The 25,632-nt window shown below is 53.2% G+C and overlaps 1 protein-coding gene across 1 annotated transcript; it reads right to left on the bottom strand.

Annotated features, from left to right (window-relative positions):
* Positions 1 to 5,016: 5,016 nt before the first annotated feature.
* On the bottom strand, positions 5,017 to 25,086 carry WNT9B (Wnt family member 9B). The gene is made up of 5 exons (XM_068531739.1): positions 24,885 to 25,086; positions 24,471 to 24,798; positions 8,282 to 8,538; positions 6,364 to 6,629; positions 5,017 to 5,490 (listed from the first exon to the last, which is right to left on the bottom strand). Exons 1-5 carry the CDS (start codon positions 25,084 to 25,086, stop codon positions 5,017 to 5,019), a joined length of 1,527 nt encoding a protein of 508 aa, XP_068387840.1.
* Between the last annotated feature and the right edge of the window lie 546 nt (positions 25,087 to 25,632).

Genomic DNA, 25,632 nt, shown 5'->3' with positions numbered 1-25,632 from the left:
AAAAAAGGAATGGTATGGTGGTAACGGAGAAGGAAAAGCTCTTCTTCACAGAAGAATACCAACTGAAAAATAGGCAAGGAATTATGGAATCAAAAAATCACCATTTGCAATTGATTTGGACAAGGATTACCAATGGATGCTGAAACTACTGGGTAAAGCGTTGCTGGGCAACAGGATGGTCCCTGAGTCTCCAAGCATCACCCTACAGATGAGTCATGAACCACAAAGGGAAAAAGGTAACTTTACATGGGAGAGATCTGGGGGAAACCACCTTAACCAAGTGACGAAATTCAGCATCACCAGTAATGTTGACAAACCGTGGCTCCTGACAGCATGCACAGAGAAGGGTGCACACCGCCAAGTAGAACTCTTGCCAAAATGTTTAACCAAAATCGAATCGTAAGGAAACAATCAGACAAATCTCAGTTGAGAGACATTCTACAAGACAGCCAGCCTGAACTCTTCAAAACATCAATGTCATGAAGACAAAGAAGGCAAGGAGACTCTTCTGGATTAGAGGGGGCTAGAGAGACATGACAGCACATTCAATGTCCGATTCTTGAGTGGATCCTGGATCAGGAAAAAAAGCTATGAAGGATATTTTGAGGGACAATTAGGGAAGTTTGAATAAGGAGTGTGTAGTAGATAATATTGTGTCAATGTTAAATCTCTCAGATGTGATGACAGCCTTGTGATTCTTTTGGAGAATGTTCTGGTTCTTAGGAGATTGGTGATAAATTATTTGTGTCTTGGTGTCTGCAATGTTCTCACAAATGGATCAACACAATATACATGTATTTCCCTCTCTCTCTCTCTCCCCACCCCCATCTACACAGGTATATATATATCTGCTCCGTGTGGGCACCTCTGTCACTGCTCAGAACCAGCAGGTCTCCGGGCCCAGGAACACAGAGTAGAAGGAACATGTCAGAACAGGCATGCAGGTGGAAATGCAGTGCCCTCACGGTTGGACTGTGGATCTCCTTCTGCCTGCCCCCCTGGGGGCCCCGTGTGGATCCCAGCAGGCTGAAGAGCCAGGGCAGGCCAGGGACAAGGCTTCTCTGCTGACCTTCGCTCCAAAAGAGGCCTCCTCCCCCATCAGACCCCCAGGAGCAGCAGCTGGTTGAGGACATGCACTTGCACTTCCCAAAGCATGCTGGGAGGCCAGTGGCCAGGGAGGGACTCTGAGGCTGACAAGTAAATGACCAAAACCACTGCACGGCCGTGTGTCTCATTTCTCCTACAGAACCGTAAGTCCCTGAAGGCTCCTGCCCTGCCTTAACTTGCCCCACCCCAACCTGCATGGTTGGACATAGGATGCGGGCACTAAAAATACTTGTCATCTCCAGGAGGGGACCCAGGCTCTGGCCTGGTCCAACCTGGTATATAACCTTGGATGGGTCACCTCTTCCCTCTGGGCCTCAGCTTCCCCAGAATCCATGGAATGGGATGACTCATCCCCGTGCTACATACATCTGAGGGGAGGCAAGAACTCATACTTTGGAGGCCAGCACCTCTGTGTTCTAATCCTGAGACCATTGCTTGCTAGTGGCATTCGGGAGCCTTCACACCTCACAGCCTCCGTTTCCTTGACCATGAGATGGTCGTGTCCAACACGCAGGGTTATTGCAATAAAGCGAGACAAAATAGGTACAGATAGCTGACACGTGGTTTATTGGTTTATTGTCTCTCCTCTCCCACTAGAGTGGCAGCCCCACGAGGCAGGGACTTGGTCTCCTTCACTGCTGCACCCCAGCACCCGGGGTGGTGTCTGGCCCTCAGTAGGAGCTCCCTAAACCATCGCTGACTGAGTGGATGAACAGAACAGGTGCTCGATATACGATAGCTCTGGTTGTGATTCTAAAATGTGCTGAGACAAAAGCGTTTGAAGTTCATGGTTGTTGAGAAAGGAAATTCTGGGAAGCAAGAAATAATCTTCAGGGCTGGCATGGGTGTCTCTGTCGCTCTGTCAGCCAGTGGAGGACACCAGGGAAGCTGGGCTTATCTGGACCAGGGGCAGACATGATGTGCCCACAAGAGCCAGGAAGCAGCATGCACGAGTGAGGTGGGAGGTACTTGGCAAACTGGGGAGCCCCCGTGCATCCTGTCTGATAGGGGTCCCTCTCTCTAGCTGACTGTGGCCAAGGTGGGAATGCAGGACCAATTTGCCAGTGCAGCTGATTTTACAAGAGAAGCCAGAAAGCCAATTGAAATCAAATCATTTTTAAAAGAAAAACACAAATGAGAGCAAACAAAGCCCAGCTGTGGGCTGGGAGGGGTCCTGTGTTGTAACCCAACCCTCTCAGGCGGTGTGGGCAGAAGGAGGGAGGGCCCGGTGGTGGAGCCCCTGGAGTGGCCGCTACGGGGTCCTGATCTCTCCAGGCCTCTCAGGCAGTCCCAGCCTCTGAGACACAGGAAATGCTGACATGCTGCCGAGATCCAAAAGGCAGGGTCACACACAGCCAGGGAAGCAGCCGCATCCCTGGGCTCTTGGACTCAGGGTGGATCCAGACTTGGGGCTCCCAGGCTCTGGGTAAGTCAGCTCCCATAATCTGGCCCAGGTTATTAAAGTTCAGTAAATATTCACTGAAAGAACCTCTTCAGTGTGACTCTGAACACAGCTCTCCATCTCTGGGCCGCATCTGTAAAATGGGCACAGTTATGTAGCCGCACCTACCTCACAGGGATAATGGGGAAATCAAGTGAGATTAAAGGGACAAAAGTGTTTCCAAAGATCAAAAGTGCTTTACAAATGCAAAGTGTGGTCGTCCTTGTCATCATTATTACCATGAGCAAGACAAGTTTCGCCAGAGCAGAAGAGGGGGCCTGGGACCCAGAAGAGCAGAGAATTTACAACGACTTTACAAGGAGGATCCGGATCAAGCCCATCAGAGCTCTTGTGCAGAGGGGATCCTGCTCACTAGCTCTGGGACAGACCCGGTCAAGGGACACGGAGCCCACAAGACCTTCTACCCAGCCACTTGGTGTCCAGCTCAGTGGGCGCCCCAGTCAGGGCAGCTGTATCTCCCCAGATAGATGGCTTCCAGCAAATTCACACGCCCCAGAGCAGCTGCCCATAAAATATAGAAACTATATAAATAACATAAATATTTTCTCATATATCTTAGCTATATAAATTATTCTCTTTTGCCCTAAAAACTATATATGCGAGGTAGACAAAAAAAATACCCTGTGAGTGTTTCCCTTAAAGCTGTAGAAGGAGAGGTCAGTGGTCACTGGTCCCAGGGGCCCCAGCAGGGCTGAGGTGGACCTTTGGGGGCAATTGGAAGAGAACGGGGTGGGAACAGGGAAGTAGAGGAGGGGAGAGGGCTGCACAGGGAAGACCTCACAGGCCGAGGGGCCCTCAGAGCCTGACCCGTGCCCTTGGCCTGGTCAGTGTTAGTGGCCGACTGTGGCCACAGCCCCTCCGAGGCTACCCTTTATCTTCCTGCCACCCCGGCACTGGCAGCCATGGACTTGGGATGCAGATGGCATGTTGGTGGACTGGGTGCCCTCTTCCTGCTGCCTTACGCCTAGGGCTGAGCCAGGGTGGAGGCAGAGTTGGGGTCTCAGAGGAGGAGGATGGAGCGGGCTGGCAGAGGGAAAGTCTCCTTGCGGTTGGGGAGCGGAAGAAACTAGGGAAACAGCCCTCTGTCCTTTTTCTCTTCCTGCCAAGATGTGGGCCAGCTGCTTGGGTCAGCAGAGTCACTCTCGGGAGGGGCCTCAGGTCAATTTGGCTGCTCATCAGAGCCTCTGCAGCCAAAGATCCTTCCAGCATCCCTCCGGATGCTGCCTGATCCACCGAAGACCGGGCAGCTTCTCCTCACCCGTGGAGATCACAGGGAGCCCCGGGGGCTTCTTCCTGGGGCTTGCACAGACGGTTTCTCAGCATTCGGCTGATTCTGAAGAGTTTCCTGTCTCAGCAAAGGGTCAGCAACTCTGGGTTCCGGGAGAAGGGAAGCTGACAGAGGGCGCGGCAGGGCCAGCAAAGCAGCCAAGGGCGTCCCGAAGGAGGTCACTTCCTCCCGGCTGGCATCGGGCTCTCCTCTGGGAAAGCACACAGCTTCCAGCGAAGTGACCCCTGCAAGGTCTTGATCCTGAACCAGAGAGGTGTGTGTCACTGAATGAGAGCCCTCAGCCTGGCAGGTCCAAGGGGTGTGCATGCATGTGTGTGTGGGGGGGTGCCTGTGTGCACCCCTGTGTATGTACCAGCTTCTCTCTCCTCCCTCTCAGGGCCTCAGTAGGCAGCAATGGAAAGGTCCACAGGATCAGAGGGAATTAGCAGTCACTTCTCTTCCTCAGGTAAGAGCCAAGGTGGGGGACCATTAGTAAATGAAGGGGTCCCCCAAGGAGCCAGGCTTAGCAAAGACTTTCCCACGCCTATAACGCTAGCCCTGGTAAAAAATCTTAATTAGATGAGTAGCTGTGAGTGCACAAACGTAACCGAATCAGAACTCATAAACCAACTCTTGTGTATCACGAATGCCAGCTGCGCTGGGGCCTCACAGCATAAGTGGACCCCGGTCACACTTACAGCTGGACTGACCCATCCCAGGCAGACTCCAGCCTTTGCTTCTGACTGACCCTGCCTCCCTGGGCCTTCGTGGCCCAGAAGCTCACCTCCCAACATCTTGCTGGCTCTAGGCCACTAATCCCAGGAATCGAGATCACGGGATATACCCCCTCTCCTCTCCAAAACCTCAGTCCTGCCCTCCTCTTGGCCTCCCTTATTTTCCTCCACATCCTTCCCACTCTGCCCTCCCGCTCCAAGTCCTCAACAAGGCTGGGGACCCTTGGGTTCAGGGGTGGGGCTCCCACCTTTCGAGTTGAGGGAGGGGAAGGCTGATGGGACCCAGTGGGGAGAGGAGCACAGGTGCCCTGGCATGCACATGGGTGAGTGCATGCACGCTGCGTGCACCTGCCCAGGAAGGCTGGCTGGACAGCTGGGTGGCCTCAAGGTGGCCCGGTGCCATGCGAGGTCCTGGCAGAGCCCAGCTGGCACACTGGGCAGTGGGCCTAATGCTTACAGGTGTACACAAGCTCCTCCTGCACGCATTGCTGGCACTCCACGTAGCAACACCACTGCACCTGGCAGTGGCAGGAGAAGGCCACCAGGCGGCTCTGGGTGTCATAGCCCCGCCCGCAGCATAGGCTGCTGCAGCTGGCCTCCCGGGAGCACACCCTGCCCGCCGTGCCGGGCGAGTACTTGCTGGGCCGGCAGAAACTGGGTGAGTCCTCCATGTAGACCAGGTCCCCAGGCCGTGGGGCCGGGCCCTTGGTGGAGCTGCCTGCTCTGGCTGGTGCCCACAGCTCCAGGCGGCCCAAGGCCTCGTTGGTGGCACTGGACACCTTGACGGCTGAGTCATGGCGCAGCTTTAACACCTGGCCTGTCTCGCGGAATGGGGAGAGCTGCTTCCAGCAGGTGCGCACGGCGCAGGAGCCCGACACGCCGTGGCACTTACACGTGGTCCTGAGGCCACTCTTCACGGCCTGCGAGGAGAGGCAGAAGGGAGGCGTGGTCAGAGACCCGGGCCCACAGACCCTAGAGCACCAACCCTGGCCGGGGAGCAACAGGAAGATGGGAAAGAGACAGGGGAAGGTCCACATGCGGGGGGCAGATAAGACTCAAGCTGGCCCACGTGGCACCTTAGTGCAAACTAGCTCTAGGCGCCCCTTCCTCTGGGCAGAGACGGTCCTCACATCTTGGTGAGAGCAGTGTGGGCCGGATCTTAGCCCCAGCTCCTCCCCTGGCCCGAAGTCCTTGTGGAGCAGACAGCTTGCACAACTGAACACAGCAGCCCCGGTTTACACAAACTCAGTGATAAGGAAACAGAACACAGAACACAATTTCTTAAAGAAATGGAGCCCTAGCCTCTCCCAGCTTTCTGGTCCAAATAGGCCTAGATACTTTTTACCCTCCAGCCCTCCCACTACTGTGTGACCTCAGCCAAGTTCCTTCCCCTCTCTGGGCCTCCTCTGTCTTCTGTAAAATGGAGAAGGGACAGGGGTTGCACCAGATCAGTTTTCAAACTACCTTGGCTTCTAGGACCTCCAGGAAGGCCAGTGCTTGGAATGGAGACCCTTCTCCAAACACATTTCTGCCTCACCAAGGCCCCATCCTCAGCCAAGCTCGCACCTGCCGCCCAGCTGATAATGATGCCCAGGATCCTTCCCTACTTCCCGGTACCTGGTAATGGTCCAGAATGGACGCCCAAGGAATGTTGGTTGAAAGGATGAGGCTCATCCTGGGCCGGCTCTGTGTGTGTGCTGGGGGGCAGGGCGGATAATGGCCTCCTCGAGACCTCGCTCCCCAGCCCTGCACTCTGGCTGGGAGGGGCTTGGGTCACCCGGGAACGTGCTCACCTTGATGCCCACGTGGGTGTTGTGGGCGTCTACCCGTGCCCGCAGGTCTTTGCTTCCTCTCTTGGGCCCCAGGAAGTTGTTCAGGAACTTGGTGCTGTACTTGAGGTTGTCGCCGCACACGCCCCACTGCCAGGCCTGCCGGCTCTCCAGGCCCAGAGAGTCATCACAGGTGCAACGCTCCATGCGCCCGGCGCTGCAGGCCCGGGCCAGAGTGTGCGTGAGGGCGGCCGAGGACACCGCGTACAGGAAGGCCGTCTCCTTGAAACCTGGGCCGGGCCCCGGGGGGATCGGGAGGGAGGAGGAGAGTGGGCTCAGGGGCTGTCTGCTGCCCTCTGAGGATAGAGCGGGTGGTGGGGCCGCTGTGGCGAGCAGGATGAAGGGCCTGTGAACCTGAGGGCACAGCTCAGGGCAGCCCCCCTGTCACCTGCCCCTTAAACTCAGGATGCAAGTTGCTGTTTAAATGGAACTTCCAATTCCCAAGGGAGTGTGTGCCCAGGTTCTAAGGGCGGCAGGACAGGGGCTGCTCCTTCTACTAAACAGGTGAGAACACAGATGCAGAGAAAAGTGACATGGGCATCTGGCGAGTGGCGAAGCTGGGTTAAACCATTGACCTTGACTCCAAGCTGATGTGTGAGCAAGTTGGACCGACCCGTTTCTGAGCCCCTGATCCTCTGAAATATGCTTCCTGTGCTTCCTGATGCCTCTCAATGTCACCACCCTCTGCTACCTACTGGGGAGTAGGCCCAATGACTGAGTGACCTCGGGTCTCCCTCCTGACTGGTCCCAAACCAACCATCCACCCACTTCCAAGACAATCACAACGCTTGCACTATGGGGTGCAGCCCAGAGCTGGCCTCCCCTGTGAGCTCACTACCTTCTACCTGCTCTCTGATGTACCTGGGGTGCTTGTGACACTGAGGTGGGGGGGGCATCAGCTCTGCTCAGACCCTCCCAGCCACGGGGAACAGTTGCCTAAAAGGGGGTGGGCTGCTCTGATCCACCATCACTCCCTTTTTTGTCAAAAGCCCGTTGATGCTTGGTGATAGTCACAGGATGACCTTTTCCCCCACTTGGGCTGAATGCTTTCTGAGGGAAGATGGGGTCTTGTTCGGCTCTGTATCTCCAGCATCCAGCACAGTACCTGGCTCGCTGAGAGCCTCACCAGATGCTTAGTGAAGTGATGGCCAAGTGGAGACATGGGGCGGGCAGGGAGGGAGGGAGGTAGGGTGGGAATGGAAGGGAGGGAGGGAAGGATGGACTGATGCTTATGATCAACAAAGAAACAGGTGAGTGAATGAACAAATGAAGTCTTTTGTTGGCCTGTGTCATGTCACTTGGCCAACTATTAACTGCCATCCCTCCTTATCTGCTCTCATACCTTTGTGAGTGTAAGTGTGTGTGTGACGTGTGTGTGTGTGTGTGTGTGTGTGTGTGTGTGTGTAGGAGGCTGAGGGAAGGGACTGGGGGACCACCCATCTCATCTGTGGGCTCTTCCAGTAATGGGTGGTGCGCCTCCTCTCCTCTCTTGCGTCCTCCTTGCTCCCCTGCCCCCGCCAAACAGGGAAAAGCTAGGCCTCATTAACTCCAGGACCCTTCTTACTCAGGACTGTGCTGGGTTTGTAAGGGCAACGTGGCTTGGGGACAGGGGCCTGGGGAGTGGGAAAGGCAGCCTCCTCCTCCCCAACCCTCCTCCTCCTAATCCTCCTCCCAGCCCTCCTCCCCAAACCTCCTCCTCCCAGCCCTCCTCCCCCCCAGCCCTCCTCCCTCAGCCCTCCTCCCCCCCAGCCCTCCTCCCTCCCAGCCCTCCTCCTCCCAGCCCTGCTCCTCCAGCCTTCCTCCCCGCAGCCCTCTTCCTCCCAGCCCTCCTCCCCCAGCCCTCCTCCCTCCCAGCCCTCCTCCTCCCAGCCCTCCTCCCTACCTCTCTTGAGCAGCCCCGTCCTCCCCTCTAGGCTGCAGTTCCAGCGCTCATGCCGGAACTGAAACTGGCACTCGAGCAGGCTGAGGTGTGCGGCATCCTGCAGGGTCTCAGCCAGGCCTGGCTCCCGCCGGCAGAGCTGCTTCTGCCGGCGGGACAGCTTCAGGAGGTCACACTGCTTCAGGTGGGCCCCACCCTGTGCTGGGGCAGGGGCGGTGCCCAGACCCGGGAAGGGTGTCAGGACCTCCCGCCCGGTCAGGCTAGAGGAGGCAAGAGAGAAGGGAGACCAGTGACCCTTGGGTCGTGACAGGGGAGGAGGAAGGATGACAATCCCTAAGAATGTGGGGCAGGTGAGTGGAAGGGCCTTCCTGGGGGCTGCATTATTCACCCTTCTAGGAGGGAGGCTGGCCCCATGGGGTCATGCCCCCATTTTACAGAGTAGGAAACCAAGGTGCTTATAACAAGAGCTAGTGCAAGATCTCAAACCCAAGTTTTCCAGAAGCCAAAGTCTCTGCTCTTCTCACCCACCTTATTTCCCAAACTTGCCCAATCAGAAAAATCATCTGAGGTGCTTATTAAAAATACAGATGCCCAGGATCTATACTTAGCAATTCTGCTTCTCTTGGTCTGGAATAGGACCTGGGAATCTGTATATTTTCCACATTCCCTGGGCAGCTTTGAGGATCAGGGCAGTTTGGGAAATATTGCGCATAGCATTGGCTGCTGCCTGGCTTGCATGTTCCTAAGAGGGGCAGGCAGAGGGATGTCGACATTAAGAAGACGTCCAGCCAATTTCCCTGGTATCCCTCTCTCCCTTACATTAGGTTGCTGCCCAAGTAATGCCATGCCAACCTAACTTGTTTCCATAATCCCCAGATAGATCTTTAACCATCTGGCCACTCCAGGCCTGTTACAAAAAGATACTTAGGGAATACCCGAATGGATGGAAAGGTGGAAGGATGGAGAGATGAAGGGAGGAAGGAAGGATGGGTGGATGGACTGACAGGTGGATGAAGATGAAAGAGGTATATTTTCATCAGGCCACCAGCTCCAGACTCTTTGCTCTACTATATCTGAAGTCCATGGATGCTGAATCAGGCTGCCACGTTCCAGTGGCCTGTCACTTCCTAGCTGTGTAACCTAGAGGCACTGATTTTCTCCTCTGGAAAATGGAAAGTGTGATCCTCGCTACCTCCTGGGGCTGCTGGGAGGATTATTTGAAAAGTTACTAACCACAGGGGCTGGGACTTGCTGTTTCACTTTCCTGCTAGCTGGAGTTTCTCAAAACTCTTTCCTCTTGCAAGATGCTTTACTCTCTAACCTGGGCAGAGTCTTCCCTTTGTACAGAGAAGGAAACAAAGGTTTTACAAAGAGGCAGTGACTAACTTGAGTCTTACAGCTGATCAGCAGCAAGGTGGGGACTACAGTGATTTTTTTTTTTTTTTTTTGGCTGTGCCCCGCGGCATCTTAGTTCCCCGACCAAGGATCGAACCCATGCCCTCTGCAGTGGAAGCTCGGAGTCTTAACCACTGGACTGCCAGGGAAGTCCCAAGGTGGGGACTACAAATAGAGCTCACCTTCCCTCCGCCCAGAAGCGGTCCATGAGATGTTTCTCCCAGTTCAAAATATCTGCTGTCCTGTACCCTGGTGGCCCTCGGAGTGGGTGAAATATACATCACTCTGGCACCCAGGCTTGAGGAAGCAGACCCTTTCTGGAATTTGCTGGCCTTGTGGCCGTGGTAAAAGATCAAAGGTGGAACCAGGCGATGGCTCTTAAAGCTCCTGCTTGGATGTGGCACTTGTCACTTGTGTGGCCAGGTCTGGGCTGCACCCCATAGTGCTCAAGTGCCACCAGCCAAGGCAAGCCCTGTGGCCAAGCCCTGAGTGGTCAGAGAGGCCCACATCCCACAGAGCCAAGGGCACGGCTCTCCTGCTTGGAGCCACCTGCCCCAGCCAGGACATCTGGCTGGATGCCACACCCTCCCCATCTACCCCAGGGAGGGTGTGGGTCCTGGCCAGGTCCCAGGTGCCCCCAGAAAGTGCCCGTAGATCCCAAATCCATCAGGTGCAGCCAACCCAGTGTGGAGCAAATCTCCGAAACCCCCGAGCAGAGACAGATGCTATCGGGCTCCTCCTGGCCCAGCCCGGCCCTGGGCTCCCCTCCCAGACAGGGTGAGGGCAGGGACCCGTTAATCATTAATCTGGGGGCAAATGGGTAAATTTCCAGTCCACCAGGTCTACACCCAAACCCCTCCCTGCAGTCTGGCAGGAAACCCTTAGAGCTTGACCCTTGGCAGGTCCAGAGCAGAACCCAATGTCAACTCCAGCCCAGGATACCCCACCCTGACTGGCTTCCGGTGTGGAGGGCAGCTTGGGGGCTGCAGGAGCAAAGGGAGCAGCAGCCATCTAGCCCCTCGAATGTCTTCCTCCCCACACCAGGGGCTGGTGTGAGGGGCAGCTTCTGTTCACGGAGTTCTTGTGTTTCAGAAATTGGGACCTCCCTTGTAGTAGTGATTAACAGATGAGAGAATGAGCAGGGAATGATGGGAATTTTGGCCAACAGGACTGCAGATCCTTCAAGGCCTGTCTCAAATTCCATTATAAGAATAATAGCTATTATTTTTATATCATTAAGCTATATTATATGTTATATAATGTATAATTTATATTCTATTATATAATATTATCTACCACGGTTTTTTTTTTTTTTTTTTTTTTTTGGCCATGCCATGTGGCTTGTGGGGTCTTAATCCCCTGACCAGGGATTGAACCCAGGCCCAGCAGTGAAAGTGCCAAGTCCTAACCACTGGACCACCAGGGAATTCCCTTATCTACCACATTTTGAGTGCTTATTACTAAGCCCTTTAAATTACTCTTTCAGACACCTGTTGGGTTGGCTGCCTACCTGTTCCTTCTATCTACATGGTTACCCTGTCTGCCATTTTATACCATATGATCTTGCTGCTCTGGCCTGTTGATTGGACCACTGAGGATCACATGACCCAGGCTGGGCCAATCAGTTCTTTCTCTAGGAATTTGGAATTTGACTTAAGAGAGCATACATTTGCTCTCTCTATCTTTTTCTCTCTTTCTTTGACTTAAGAGAGCATACGGTTGTTTTCTCTTTCTTTGGGCTTGTAACTCAAGAGATAGAAAGCTGGTCCAAAGAGAGAGAAAAAGAATGAACCAAACCCATAGAGAGAAACAGAGGTGAGAATGGGAGGGAGAATTTGGGGAGCTCTTCAGCCCCTGGCCCCAGAATCTTCCTGTGGTCATCTCTGTTCTTACTTGAGACACTCCTATCTGTAGAACGATGTCAAGGCTGAGAGTCAGTTTGTCTAATTAAGGGTGCCGTCCCTGATCACCACCTTCTGACAGCTGTGGAGTACCAGCACACCCTACGCTGCACTTGTGAGCCAGGCTCGGCAAACACATTTTCCCCCCATCAACAGGCCACTGTTTTTTTAATTTCGCGTAATAGACCCTGTGATTGATGGCCCCAGGAGTCCAGTATAAAGTCGGTTAATTTTATTAGCAGTAATGACACTTAGTAGCGATTAATGGTCAGGAAAGGCAGCCAACCGCACAGGAGCTTCAGGCCATACTGGGCCCTGGTCTGCCCAGGGCTGCTCTCAAAAAAGGCCCCCTCACGCTGCCTCAGGGGCCCCCATAGGACCTAGGAAGACAACGGAGAGACATACCAGGACCCAGTTTCCCTTTTATTTGTTTTCTATGTTGCAGTTTGGGACCATTTTTCCTTTGAAGAAATAGTGCCAGGACATCAAACTTAGAAAATACCTCAACTGATTTCCTTAAACAGTGCTAGTAAATGCTCTGACACATGCCCTATGGATGCCGTGGCATCTGCTAGAGACGGTTTCTTCTTGGACCTCAGAAGAATTCTAGGTGTTGCAGGTCCCAACCTGTTCCGGGGTCCGTGGGCATGATCCGTTCCCATTGAAGAAATCATTCTATCCGGCATTCCAAGCCTGAGAACCCCACCCACCAAGCCCTTCTGCAAAAATCTCCACATGTTAGTTGAGCATCTTGAGGGTAAGATGTACAACCAGAGAAGATAGAGTGAGCTTCGTTGAGTCTAAGGAATCCAGACAAAATCTGGGGCTTTAATGAAGACACCTCCCCATGGTCAGGTCGGATGCTATCAGTCAAGCAAGCGAGCAGTGTTCTGGACTGAAGAGCAGAGGACAGATTATCTGCAAACTTGCTGATTACCCTTCTGGGCTGAGGGATAAGAGCGCCTTCAGGCCCCTGCCTGACTCAAGTGCCCCTGAGACACCTGGGACCAACCCTTCCCCATCAGTTGCACCTGCTTTGGCCCAGCTGGTCTGTCTCCCCCATTCCTGTTTCCTGTCGGGCTCTCCCAGGTTGACTTCCAGCCTCTTTTGTCCCATTAGGAAAGCAACCACCCCACGTGACCAGCTCCATTCTCCTCCCTTCTTTGCCCCCAGCCTGTGCCCCTCTGTCCTTTGCACCCTCAGCCCATGGCCCTTGGCGGTCAGGTTGATAAGACTGGAAGCCCCCACCCTCACACAATGAGATGCCTTTGGCTTTGACCCCAGAGCCTCCCCAGCCGCTTCCCAGGCCACCTCGTCTCCCTCCAAAGTGGGAAAAGTCAAGGGTGCCCCTCCGGACTTCATCTCACATCCTACCCACCCAGACCCCCTCTGTCCATGCCTGGTCTTTCCCGCCCGTGCCTTCTTTCACCCTGTTCAAGGCTCACCCCATCCACAGTTTTGGCTAAAGCTGCCCCATCTGGGATGACCTTGAAGGAAGCAAAAGTAGGTTCTCCCAGGCTTTGGGGAAGCCTCCCAGGAGACTGCTTTGGTCTATCGTCCACAGGACCCCAGGGACCAGCGAACCCCTGAGCAGAACTAGAGTTCACCCTGGAATGATCACCCGTCACTTGCTAGAGTGTGGGGACCAAAGGACCTCAGGCCCCCAAGGCTGTTCTGGCCTGGGTAGTCTGGTCCCAGGTCTGCCCTCACTCACTGGTGACCCCAGGGATGTCCACTCACCCCCTAAGCTCATTCTATCTAACAAATACACCTTGACTAGTAGGAGAGCATGACTGGAGCCAGACTGCCTCAGTTCAAATTCCACCTCCACCTCTTACTAGCTGTTCTACCTTGGGCAAGGCACTTCACCTCTCTGTGCCTGATCTGTGAAATGCAGATAATCACAGGACCTATTTCACATGGTTATTGTGAGATTAAATGAATTAACAGCTGTAGAGCTCTTAGAACAGTATCTGTCACATGGTAAGCTCCCAGTTAAGTGTCATTCTTAAGCATCTACTACGTGCCAGGTGCTGTGCTGGGTGCTGGGACCCACACTCATAACCTCAAGGAGCTCACAGTCTGGAGGGAACTTGGCTGAATTCAAAGCACTGCAAACTCTCCCCAGACCCCAAGCGGCAGGGAAGGAGAAGGCTCTGAACCAGCCCAAGTCCCAGAGGAACAATAGTTGCTCAGGGACCCGGATCAGATCTCCTAACACCATCTGGGTAAGAACCTGACCTCAGCCAGTCCCCTCCTGCCTGTAGTGGGAGGCCCGGGGTGGAGAGGGGGCTGAAGGAAGCTCTTGGGAGCTCTCTGGAGAAGGCCCAGCAGGTGTAGAGCACTTCCCATCACCTGGGGGTGCCCAGGCTCTGTTCTTCCACCCCTACCCCCATCCCTGTTTCTGCTCGAGAGGGTCTGACGGTTCCAGAGGAGACCGCCCCCAGGATGTGGGTGGGTGAGCAGGTGGGTGGCACAAGACAAAACTGGCGGTTCCCAGGACACCAGGTCATGCCAGCCTGTCTGGACACTTAGCTGGAGGGACCAGGAGCTGTTCCTGGCACCAGGGCTGGTGCCAACTGCAGGCAGCTACCTGGGAACCAGGAAAGCCTTGCCCTGCCTGGAGCATTGGCCTTGGCCCCGCAAAACCCTATTAGATGCTCCGATAACAGGCTTCCGCTGCAGGGCCATTTGCATGGTAAGTGCACCTTTTGTGCTTTCATCTCAAATATCTCAGCCCACCTCTCCCGCCCTCACTAAATCCCCCTATACACACACACACACACACACACACTCACACTCACACTCACACTCCCCACCCCCACCTGTCCTCTCCAGTTGCCACCTCTTCCCAGCAGGGGAGAGTTAGCGAGGACAGTGTCTGGCCCAGGAAAAGAGGGCACATGGCTCCGGGCAGTCCTTCTTCAGAGAGGGGGCCCCCTCCACACCCCTGGCTCCTCTCCCCTCCTCCCGTCATCTGTGGGGCCCCGAGGTTTACACTGCTGAGAAGCACATCCCTCTCTCCATCCTTCAGGCTCCTCTCTCCTTGACAAAACTCAGTCACCTCATACCTCCTCCATGAGGATGTCCTTAGTGAGAAGCCTTAATGGCAAATTTGGCAGGTACCGTTTCCCACTTTTCCTCCAACTCCTCCTCCCCCATCCTTTCACTCACTCTTCTATTTAAATATCAATATTGAGCATCAGCTTCAGGCCACAGAAGAGCAAAACAAACCAGACTGCTCGCTGTATCCCTGTCTGGGTCTCAGCCTTCCTCTCCTCCCCACCTCTTAGCCTCAGAACCCACCTCGAGGACTGAATCAGCACACCTCCCCGCCCCCCACCAGCCCACCCCTGGCTCAGAGAGAAAAGAGACTGGCCCAGCTGTGGGCTTTATCTCTCCGAGAGCAGCTCCACTTCCTGTTTTGCAGCCGCCCGACTGGGCTGCCTGCTGAGGATGGCATCGTGGAGACGGGTGCTCAGGAGCTAAGTGGGCAGCAAGCAGGCCGCCCAACAAGCTTGCTTTGCATCTCAACAATCTCGGGCATTTAGAGCCTGGCTGGTGCAAAACCTGTGGAGGAAATGCTTCCCCCTTCCTCCTCCTGTCTCCCTGCCTCTCCACTCAGGCTCAGGCTGAAGCTGTGGAGGGGAAGTCTTTGCCCCTGGCATGGATAGATCAGGTGGCACAGTGGCCATGGAGGGTACCAAAAGTCACTCCCGTGCAAAGGAATCCCTCCCCTTCACAAGTCTGGGATGATAAGCACCTCCCCCACGTCCCTGGCTGGGTCCAAATGTACACCACTTGAATCATTATATTCTAGGGCTGGGGAAACCCTTCAGGACCACCCAGTCCAGATGTTTTGCCCTGATGGCTTCTGGGAGGTACCCCAGAGGCTTCTGCAGTGCAGGCAGGAAGGCAAGAGGTTTGCCAAGTATGCAAGTCTCTGCTTTGATCTGTCTGGTGCCCTGGAAGTTCATGTAAGATTTTTGTCCAAGATGATCCACTGAGTTAGTGGCAGGGCTGGGACTGCACCCCGGGTCTCCCGATTGCTCCCATCAAGATTGGCGGTCTCTGCTTTCAGTTTTAATGTAACACTTCAGGGAAGCAAAAGCAGCCTTCATCATAGTAAATGTCTAGGGTGATCGGAACGCAAGACGGGTAGGATTGAAGGGAAGGAAGACTGGTCAGGACTCCTCTGGCCCCCTGAGCAGCTGAAGGGAGAGAGGACCCTGGTCTAAAACTCAGTTTCTTTTCAGCCAAGAGTCAGAGATAAAGCTTGGAGCAGTGGCCTGCCAATTCATATTGAAGTGTGAGAGTCTGATATAATAATGCCAGTACCTGAGAACATACTTTGCTAGACAGAGGAAGCTCAGAGGAGGGAGTCTGGGATCATGAAGAGGAGAGAGAAAGGGGAAGTCTGGGGTGAGGAAAGGAAGGGGAGGAGAGAAAGGGGGCTGGAAGCCTTAAGATAAGCTTCCCCAGCTTCTTGGGTTCACAGGCCCAGCCCTGACCCAGGGGAGGAGTCGTTTAGGGGACACAGCATGGGGACGGCAGGGAAAGGCAAGTAGTCGCTGAGGCTGTATCATCTTGGGACAACCAACACCCACACCCAGCTCTGCCCCGACCATGGGATCCTGGCTCGTGGGCTGGGCAATTTTGGCCAAGTGTTTTTAACCATGGTAAGTTGACCAACTAACCAGCTTGGCAGGCTCTCGGGTGGTCACCCTTATCCCTGAGCCCAGCAGGCTCAGGCTGGGCTGTGGGCCCTGGGAGGGCCTGGCCCCTGGTGAATGCCTTGTGTGTGATCACCCTGTGATGAGGACAATTCCATTGTTTACATATGCTCTAGGAGGAGATGTCCCATGCTGCAAATTCCATTTGTCCTCCTGCAGGTCCCAGGGATGGCTCATGCCCCTCCACACCCCTCCCCTCAGCCCTAAGGATAGCAGGAACCTCCAGCCTGGTCAAGGAGCCACTCTCTGAATATGCCTAGTGAGGGCCCAAGTGGTCAGGACAGCCCCAGGGTATGGATGGAGTTATAAATGGCTTCCTTGGGAATACAGCAGGGTCCTCCAGAACAGGACAAGAACAACTTCCCACCTCGGACTCTCCTGGATGCAGAGCCAACCAGGGTTGTAGCAAAGGGCCCCTCCCCTCATGCCAGGCCAGGCTCCTCCTTGTCTTCCTGCCATGGCTAACTCAGTCCAACCTCCATGCCTTTCTTCATGCTGTAATTGCTACCTGGGTTGCCTTTCCCAGTCTAAAAGCCCTCATGGATCCCCTGGACTCTTATAACCACAGCCTTTTTCAACACTTGACTCAAAAATGCAGGGAATGGGAAAGGTGATCCTGAGGCCCTATCTAGCTCTAGTAACCTAAGATGCTTGTCTGCCTCTTCCAGGAAGTCCTCCTTACTTGCCAGCCCCATCCCACTCTAACCATCCAACTTCTTTGTCTTCTCCCAGTTTTTCAGATGTAGTACTATTAGTTCTGCACGGCTCACTTCTTTTCTTCCTCCTCAGGGCTGTATAGACAGTCTCTCCAAGTAGGCTGTAACCCCCTTGGCAGAGGTCCTGGTTTCTCATCCCCTGAGGCACCCCCATCCCCAGCCCAGGCACCTGTTGACTGCATACATCCCTCAGGTGTTAACGCCAGACAGAGTATAGCTCCAGGCTCTCCCTCAGTCCCCTCCACCCCAGGCCCAAACCACTGGCCTCCCTGCCATCTCACTCCCAGGCTGCAGGGGTTACCTAATATCCCCCATCCTCACCACCAAACCTTCCCAAGCTCAAGCCTCAAAGGCTCTGGAAGGGCGTGGCTCTGGAGGGGTGTGGTTCTGGAGAAGCTTCCCTGTGGCCATGCCTGCCCCAGCCCTCAAACTGGGATCTGGACCGACCCAGATCTCAGGGCAGTCTGGCCTCGGTCAGTCAGACCCTGACTCCTCCGACCAGCTCAGCCCCTATGGGGACAGGGAGAGCCAGGCTGCTTCCCTCTGAACCTCAGTTTCTGGGGACAAGCTGTGCTTGGGCAGCCAGAGCCTCCCTTTGATACACAGTGAGAACCTGGCCCAGGTCTTTCTTTAAAACTCAATGTACCCAACCTCTCGTGATGACACGTGACAGGTTCAGAAAATTTTATCCATGATTCTGGACTCCAGAAATCTCCGACAACTACAATTCTTGGGTACAGTTGTGGCAAACTCATGTGGCAGCAAGACTTGACCTGAGCCAAAGTGAGAATATTTATGGTCTATATTTATCCCAACATGTAGATGTTTTTCTGCAAAAATAATCGTGTCCGATTACTGGGGGCTGCCCTATACCTTGCTAGGGATATTATGTTATACGTGGTATGTGTATTGTATTATCTTGCTAAAATTTGAAAACTCCTGAAATCTGAAACACATCTGGCCTCAAAGGGATTGTCCCTATGGGGAAAGCAGACCTTCTCTGCTCTTGCCCTAAAACTAGTCTCTTTGGAATTTCCAAGACAGACTGAACATGGTGGTTTGATTTTCTCTAGGCTCTTTGAGACTCTTCACCCTCTCTCTTCAGTCTCTCCAGTGAGAGGGTCTGGGCTTGAGGTGTCTGCCCCACCCCCAGCTCATTTCTGCTGCCCCCAGGATTCCCATGGAAGGCCAGGTGTGGTTGACTTCCGGAGTCTGATGGGGGCTAGTGCCTGCTCTCTGCTTTGCTTCCCATTCCTATGCTGACAGAGGCCAGGTCATGGCCAAGCAGCATGTGCCTGAGAGGGCCATGCAGAAAGAGCAAACGTGATGGGGCAGAGAGGGAGGTTCTGGGGGCGAGGAAGGGTCAGCAAAAGGGAGAGGGGACTGCCCACCCCGACACTCACTGTGGACCAGGAAGCAACGCTAGGGACCGTGGGTGGAGTCAACCAACAACAGGTCCCCAAGACTTCCACTTAAAGGGCGCTATGCACGCTTAAAGGGCGCTATGCACGAATTGGAGACGTGAGCACATAAAAAATTAGGTAACAAACCAAGAGTTGAAGACATGCAGTGCAAGAGATACCTACGACGTATGCCAAGTGAGAGGTGTAGGCTACGGGGTGGAGGGCTCAGAGGGTCAGAGCTGCCCAGGGGAAGGCAGGCCTCAGCTGGTAGTCAACAGGCGCAGAAGGCAGGGATGAAGAGGTTGGCTCCGGGTTCTGATAGACTAGAATTCAAATCTAGGTGCTGCCCGCCACTGGCTCTGAGGCACTTGGCCTCTCTGAGCTTCCCCCCACACCCCCACTCACCTGTAAATGAGGATAATTCCACCAGCATCTACCTCCTGGGATGTCACAATGGTTAAATGAGATTATGCACATAAAGGGCTGAGTATAGGAAGGATTCAAATTATATAACAACTGGGATAAAGATGAAGAGAGGAAGGAACAAATGTCAAAAAGATACTCTTTAACCTGTGATGCTCTAAGATGGGCCACTAGACTTCCTGGACTCCATACATGTGGAGAGCATTTCAGCACTTTTATATACATAAAACCCTCATAACGACCCTACAAGGTAAGGATTAGCCCATTTTATAGTTGGGAAAACTGAGGTCAGAGCAGTTAACTGACTTGCTCTGGGTCACGGTTAGTAAGTGGTTGGCTGGAGGATTTGAACTCGATCTGTGTGATTCCAAGTCCAGCGCTCCTTACACTATAGCAGGGCATTAGGCTGGCTCCCATCCTGCTCAGGCTGATGCCAGGGTGAGGGTCTCCCTCACAGCACCTGGCCCACCTCCTCCTGAGCCCAACTTCTACCTGAGCACACAAGCCTAAAGGCACCAGGACCTCTCTTCCTTAGGAGATTCCAGCCCAGGTGTCCCCCCGACCCCTTGCTTCTCTCTCTTCTGTTTCCTCCCCACTCAGCCTCAGAAACTCCACCACCGTCCATTGAGGAGGCTGGTTTGACCCCAGCTCTAGAGCCCAGCTCCTCACGGGTTACAGCTGAGCCCAGAGACAAGCTAGCCTAAATTCCTTCCCCCAATACAATGATTCTTATCAGTGATGTTTGGCTTGCAATCTACCACCCCAAAGCAGTAAAATTTCTTTTACCCTTTCTTCCCTGCAACCGTGTTTTTCTCAGGACCCAGTCCTGAAACTATTTTTAAAAAAACATCCAAACACATAAAACACTTAGGAATAATTTTTTAAATGTTTACAAGACCTATACATTGAAAATTATAAAACACTGCTGAAAGAAATCTTAAAAGCCCCCAAAAGAGAGATATGGGCGGTTTATAAACCTGAAGACTCAATATTGTTAGAATGCTAATCATCTATAAATTGATTTATAGATGCAATGCAATCCCAATCAAAATCCCAGCAGTCCTTCCTGCAGATATTGACAAGTTGATACTAAAATTTATGTGGAAATACAAAGGATCTAGAGTAGCCAAAACAATTTTGAAAAAGAAGGACAGAACGTGTAGTACTTGGTTTCAAGACTTACCATACAGCTACAGTAATCAAGACTGTGGTATTGGCCTAAAGATACACTTATGGAATAGAATACAGAGTCCAGAAATAAGTCCTCATATATTGGGTCAATTAATTTGCAACAAAGATGACGATGAAAAAAGGATCATCTTTTTGACAAATGGTGCTGGAACAAGTAGATATCTACATGGAAAACAATAAACTTCAACCCTTACCCATACCATCCACACAAATTAACCCAAAAAGAATCACAGACCCAAGTGTAAAAGCTAAAACTATGAAGTTTCTAGAAGAAAACATAGGAGGAAATCTTTGCAACCTCTAATAGGCAGAGATTTCTTGGATGAGACACACAAAAAGCACAAACCATACATGAAAAAGTTCAAAAGTTGTACTTCATCACAATTAAAATCTTCTGTTCTTCATAAGATAACAATAAGAAAATGAAAAGGCAAGCTACAGACAGGGAAAAAATATTGCCAATACTTTCTGACAAAGGACTTATATCCAAAACATGTAAAGAACTCTTACAACTCAATAAGACAAATAACCCAATGAAAAAGACATTTAAATGACCATATGATCCAAATATCCAGTCCTAGATATGTATTCAAGAGAAATAAAAACATATGTCCACAAAAAGGGATGTACATGAATGTTCACAGCAGCTTTATTTGGAATAGTCCCAAACTGGAAACGATCCAAATGTCCATCAACTGGTGAATGAATAAACAAATTGCGGTACATCCATACAATGGAATACTACTCAGCCAGAAAAAAGGAATGTGCTACTGATACATGCAACAACATGGATGAATCTCGAAAACGTTATTTTGAGCAAAAGAATTCATACGCAAAAGGCTATATACCATATGATTCCATTTATATGAAATTCTACAATGGGCAAAACTAAAGTGACAGAAAGCAGGGAAGTGGTGACGGGGGGCTGGTGAGAGAGTGTTGACTGCAAAGGAGCACAAGGGATCCTTTGGGATGATGGCACTGTTCCATATAGCAATTGTCGTGGTGGTTACACAGGGCATACATTTGTTAAAACCCAAACCGTGCACTTAGAATACATGCATTTTATTGTATGTAATGTTGATTTGGAAAAAAAAATTAAGGTTATGTTTTGCTTCTTCACAATGATGATACTCCCACAACCCAAGAAGATGGTTAGAACCCTAGCAACCACCAAGAGTGAGCCTGTACTGAGCACTTAGTATGTGCCAGGCACCCTACCAGGCCCTTTCATTCATTGTCTGAATTAAGCCTCACACCAGCCTTTAGGATGGGTATTATCATCACCCAAAGCTCAGACAGGTTAAGACATGTGCCTGGAGTCACACAGCTAGCAAGAGGCAAAACCAGGATTCAAACTAAGTTCTAGATGACTCAAAAGCCTGTGCTTTCATAAACGGATCTGTACCATCCCTAGATAGGAAAGAAACCCAAACAGGGCAGAGGTCACACATTTAAAAAGCACCACCAAAATCAACTACGATTTTAAAAGCTGCATCCACAGGAACTATTTCTAGATACAAAATTCATTGGGATGACTTAAAGACTGGACTGAATGACAAGGCCTAACATATACCCAGCTCATCACATAATACAGTGAGTGTTCATTTATAAAACACCACAGAACTTAATATTTGCAGAATTCCCAAGCCATCTGAGCCAAAACATGAGCTCTTGAGTAATCCTAGACTTCCAAGCCAGGACCATCTGGTTAGGGAACATTAGGACCTCCAGATGCTAAAGACCTTGAAGGCAAGTGACTCGATCGTGGACAACACTGAGAGTGGTCCAGAGCCAGGACAAACCTGGTCCACCTTCCATCCCACTGTCATCGTGCCATCCTCTGGGAGCCCACCTGATACCCGAGCAGGGCTCAGTGCATCCTATCTCACTGCTGAGGACAGAGGAGAATGCTGTGACCTCACCCATCCCACTACAGCCAAGAATCTGACAGATTTAACCAAGTAGGGGAGGGGGCAACCCTCTACCTCCTCACCCTCTGCAGCTCCTTTGCAGCTGCAGCTCTCCTGGGTGACCACACAGTATTAGCTCTAGTGGCTAATACTCTCTGTAGAACAAAGAGTCCAGATTGGCGGCAGGACCTGGTTTCTATCCTGCCTCTCCCACTAGCTTGCTGTGCGACATAGCGTGAGTCACTGAAACTTTCTGACCCTCAGTTTCCTTTTGGGAACTATTTACACCCATCCTGTATATACCTCAAGAATGGGTCTGAGGATCAGATGGCAGAGGGGCTGAACAAGGAAATTATTTGTAAACTGCAATACTAGTTATGTTATTATCAGCATCACCAGAATTAGGTGCTAGACTCAAGTAAAAGCACCAGAAGCAGCTGCTGGCTCACTGATTTGGGGATGATGGTTCCTTCATCTGAAAAATAGGAATAATAATACATGACCTGCTTGAAGCAGGGAGTTAGACCAGAGAAACTTTGGGGGTCTCTTCCAACTCTAAAGTCCGATTCTATGATTTTAAAAGCCCCAAGAAGATTGGCCTCACCTGCTCTCCTGATATCTGAATTTTCTTTTATCAGGATGCCAAAACACTTGATCTTATAATCAGAAATGAGACTTCAAATGCAAATGACCTAGAGGAGGGAGAAGCACATTGCCTCACATTCTCACTACAGTGTTATAGATTCCTTCCAGAGAGCGAATTCGGATAGTACGATGGAAAACCTGGCCTAACTGAGTCATGACAGGGCTTCCTCAGTGAGAATTCAGGCTGCATCCTGTCTGTTCTCTGAGACCAAACACAGAACAGCACAAAGCCCCATTTTTAGCTTATTCTCTGAACATTTTTCCTCCTCCCCAGACTGGGGTGGTGGTGGCTGGAGTGTATTTTGCCAGCTCTGTCCAGGGGGGCTCATGACTTGGAAGAGGTGGCTCATACTCACATGTTCCCTCTCAGCCCCAACCCATGCCTGATCCACCATCTCCCTTTTCATTTCCAAGACCGCCCCCTTGCTCACGGCTCTCAAATTCTAACCCTGTGCACAGCCACAAACTCCTTTCCCTTCCAACCGCACCAGCCTGGGTGGTTCCAGCTTCCTGGAGCCCCTCTCCTCCCATCTCATCTGGCCCTTGCCCCATCCTCAACCTCCAAACCCAAGCAAACACAAGGATTGTGAAAATGAGCTGATATCCAAGAGGATGCAGGCACCATTTGTCCACACCCCTCTCCTGCCCCCACTCTCCATTCCAGCTCAGAAACCCCTGCTGGGGCTGGACTATCAAGACACTGTATCTCCTTAATAATTAGTAACATTAGTTGAGCATTTACTATGTGCCAGACCCTGTTCTAAGTGCTTTACATGTACTAACTCACATGATCCTCCTATGAAATAAGCACTATTATCCTCATTTTACGGATAAGAAACTGAGGTACAGAGAGGTTAAGTGACTTGGCCAAGAGCACACAGCTAGCAAGCAGATGGATTGGGGATTGAGCCCAGAGTCTGTACCCTAACCATTTTATCCCGTCTGCTGAGGAGCAGTGGCTTTTCAAGCCTGAAATCATTGGGAAACGAACATGAATGCACAGTGCTCTTGAAGTGGATAGAGAGGCTCAGTCATATCAAGTTTAGCCCCTTCTCTGTACAAAAGGGGACACTGAGGCCAGAGACTAAGTGATCTTCCCAGGTCACCAGCAAGCTGAGCCCTGAGCTAGGGTCAGGGCTGACGCCACCCACTATATATTTCAGGAGCGGCCACTGCCCACAGCCAAGGCATGTTTTAACCAGGGGTCATGACCTGGAAATTAGCCCACAGCCCTTATTCCAGCCTGTGCAGGACCTCTCAGACCCTCTCAGACCCTTATTCGCCCCCTCCCTGCCAGGTCCTTAAGAGCAGCCTCTGGCAGGTCACAGCAGCCTCTGGCAGGTCACTTGCAGGTGGTTTATGTTTTTCGGTTTTTGTTTGTTTGTTTTTGCCTTTGCTGGGGTCAGACTGTAAACCTCGCCTTGATTTGGGGTGAGGATCACAAAAAGTGCCATGATTTAAAGTAAGAGACTGTATATATTTAGAACAGGCTTTGGGTGGAGGTCAGGAAAGTCCCTTCACACCCACGACCCTATCTCCCACCCCAAGTCCCTGCAATTCAGGGTCAGAGAAGGAGGGACAATTGCCCTGTAACTTGCTCTCCAAACACTGCCCACTCCCACCCATTCTCTCCCCAGTTGTCAGCCCCAACTCTGACCCTCCTTTTCCAATCATGTATACCGCCTCCCCTCTTACTCTCTTCGTCATTCTCCTGAGAAGTCACCCGACGCCAGGTCTGAGATTTGGTTGGGTTTCCCCCACGGACGGTTCCCTCCCGCTCTCCAGCTGACACTCCCCACGGTCCGCGGGTTCCCCCATCCCTCTTGGATCAGCGCGATCCCCTCCCCCGGCCTCGGTAACAACCCACCCCACCCATCCAGCCAGCCCTCCGGGTCTCCGCTCTGCGGGGCGAAGGCAGAGGGTCGGGAGGGAGCCCCAGGCAAGGACGGGTGGCTGGACAGAGCCCAGGATGGGGGCGGACAGAGCACCGAGTGAGGATCCGAGAGGGCATCCGAGCGCGGGAGGGACGCCTCGGACAGGCAGGGACAGGGAGCCCCGGGGAGGACCGGGACAAGGTCCGAAACGCCTGCAGAGTCCGGGAGCTTGGGTGGGGGTCTGAGACCCGGCCGAGTGGGCGGGATGAGGTCTCGGACAGGACAGGGTGAGAAGAGCGGCGGTGAAGGGGACCAGATCTCGGACGCTAGAAGGTGCGATCCGCGTCCGAGTCGGGGAAGCCAGAGAAGGAGCTCTGGGCGCGAACTCCGACCCCGAGATGGGGCTGGGTACCACCGGGGCTAAGGTCTGAGTTCGAGATCCCGCCGTGGCCAGGGCCAGCGGAAGGGAAAAGTTGGCCTTGCTGCAGCGGGAGGAGGGGAAGGCAGGCGGGCCGGGGCGCGACGGGCACTGACCCGAAGTAGGCGGCGGCGGCGGCGGCGGGCAGCGCCAGCAGGCAGAGCGCGGCCAGGGCCAGCGCGGGCGGGGGGCGCATGATGCCGGCGGCGCGGCGCCCTGTCGCATCTCCTCGCGCCGCTCAGCGCTGGCAGCGCCGCCACCAGCCGCCCGCGGGGCTTTAAACCCGGGAGGGGCGGAGCGGGCGGGGGGACGGGAGCGGCGCTGGCGGCGCACCCCCGCAGGCGGCGAGCCCCCCGCCTCATTGGCCCCGCCGGCTTGCCCCGCCCCATCGCGGGTGGGGCCACCGCCCCGGGTCCGCCCCCGCCCCGCCCCCAGCTCCCGCGCCCACCCTCCCCAGGTGAGAGCTCACCTGACGCGGTGCGGGCCTGGGGACGCGGCGGCTGAACGTGAAGGCCCCGCACCTGGAGAGGCGAGGGTGGGGGTGCGAGTCGGGGACCAGGGAGTTTTTGCCCCTCCGGGCGGGGTGGAGGCACACACAGGATACCTTTCCCCGAAGAACAAGGGGGCGTAGAAGGAGGGAGGCGCCTGGAGTCTGAGAAGTAGTTTCTCGTCCGCTCTCTAGCCGGGCTGGTGCGGGTCCCTTTGCCCCGGCTCCACGACTCTGAAGGCAGGGCCGGCTGTG

The sequence above is a fragment of the Eschrichtius robustus genome, chromosome 20 (genome assembly GCF_028021215.1).
Source record: "Eschrichtius robustus isolate mEscRob2 chromosome 20, mEscRob2.pri, whole genome shotgun sequence".
NCBI lineage: Eukaryota > Metazoa > Chordata > Mammalia > Artiodactyla > Eschrichtiidae > Eschrichtius > Eschrichtius robustus.
The sequence above is the reverse complement of the archived record's forward strand: the minus strand, read 5'-3'. Positions and strand labels throughout refer to the sequence as shown.

Coding starts and splice junctions, on each gene's coding strand:
- WNT9B (XM_068531739.1), bottom strand. CDS start 25,086: ATGCGCCCCCCGCCCGCGCTGGCCCTGGCCGCGCTCTGCCTGCTGGCG. Junction 8,539..24,470: donor CCGGAGGGCTGGCTGGATGG/GTGGGGTGGGTT, acceptor TGCCTCCTCTAG/CCTGACCGGGCGGGAGGTCC. Junction 6,630..8,281: donor GACGGGGCTGCTCAAGAGAG/GTAGGGAGGAGG, acceptor GGCCCGGCCCAG/GTTTCAAGGAGACGGCCTTC.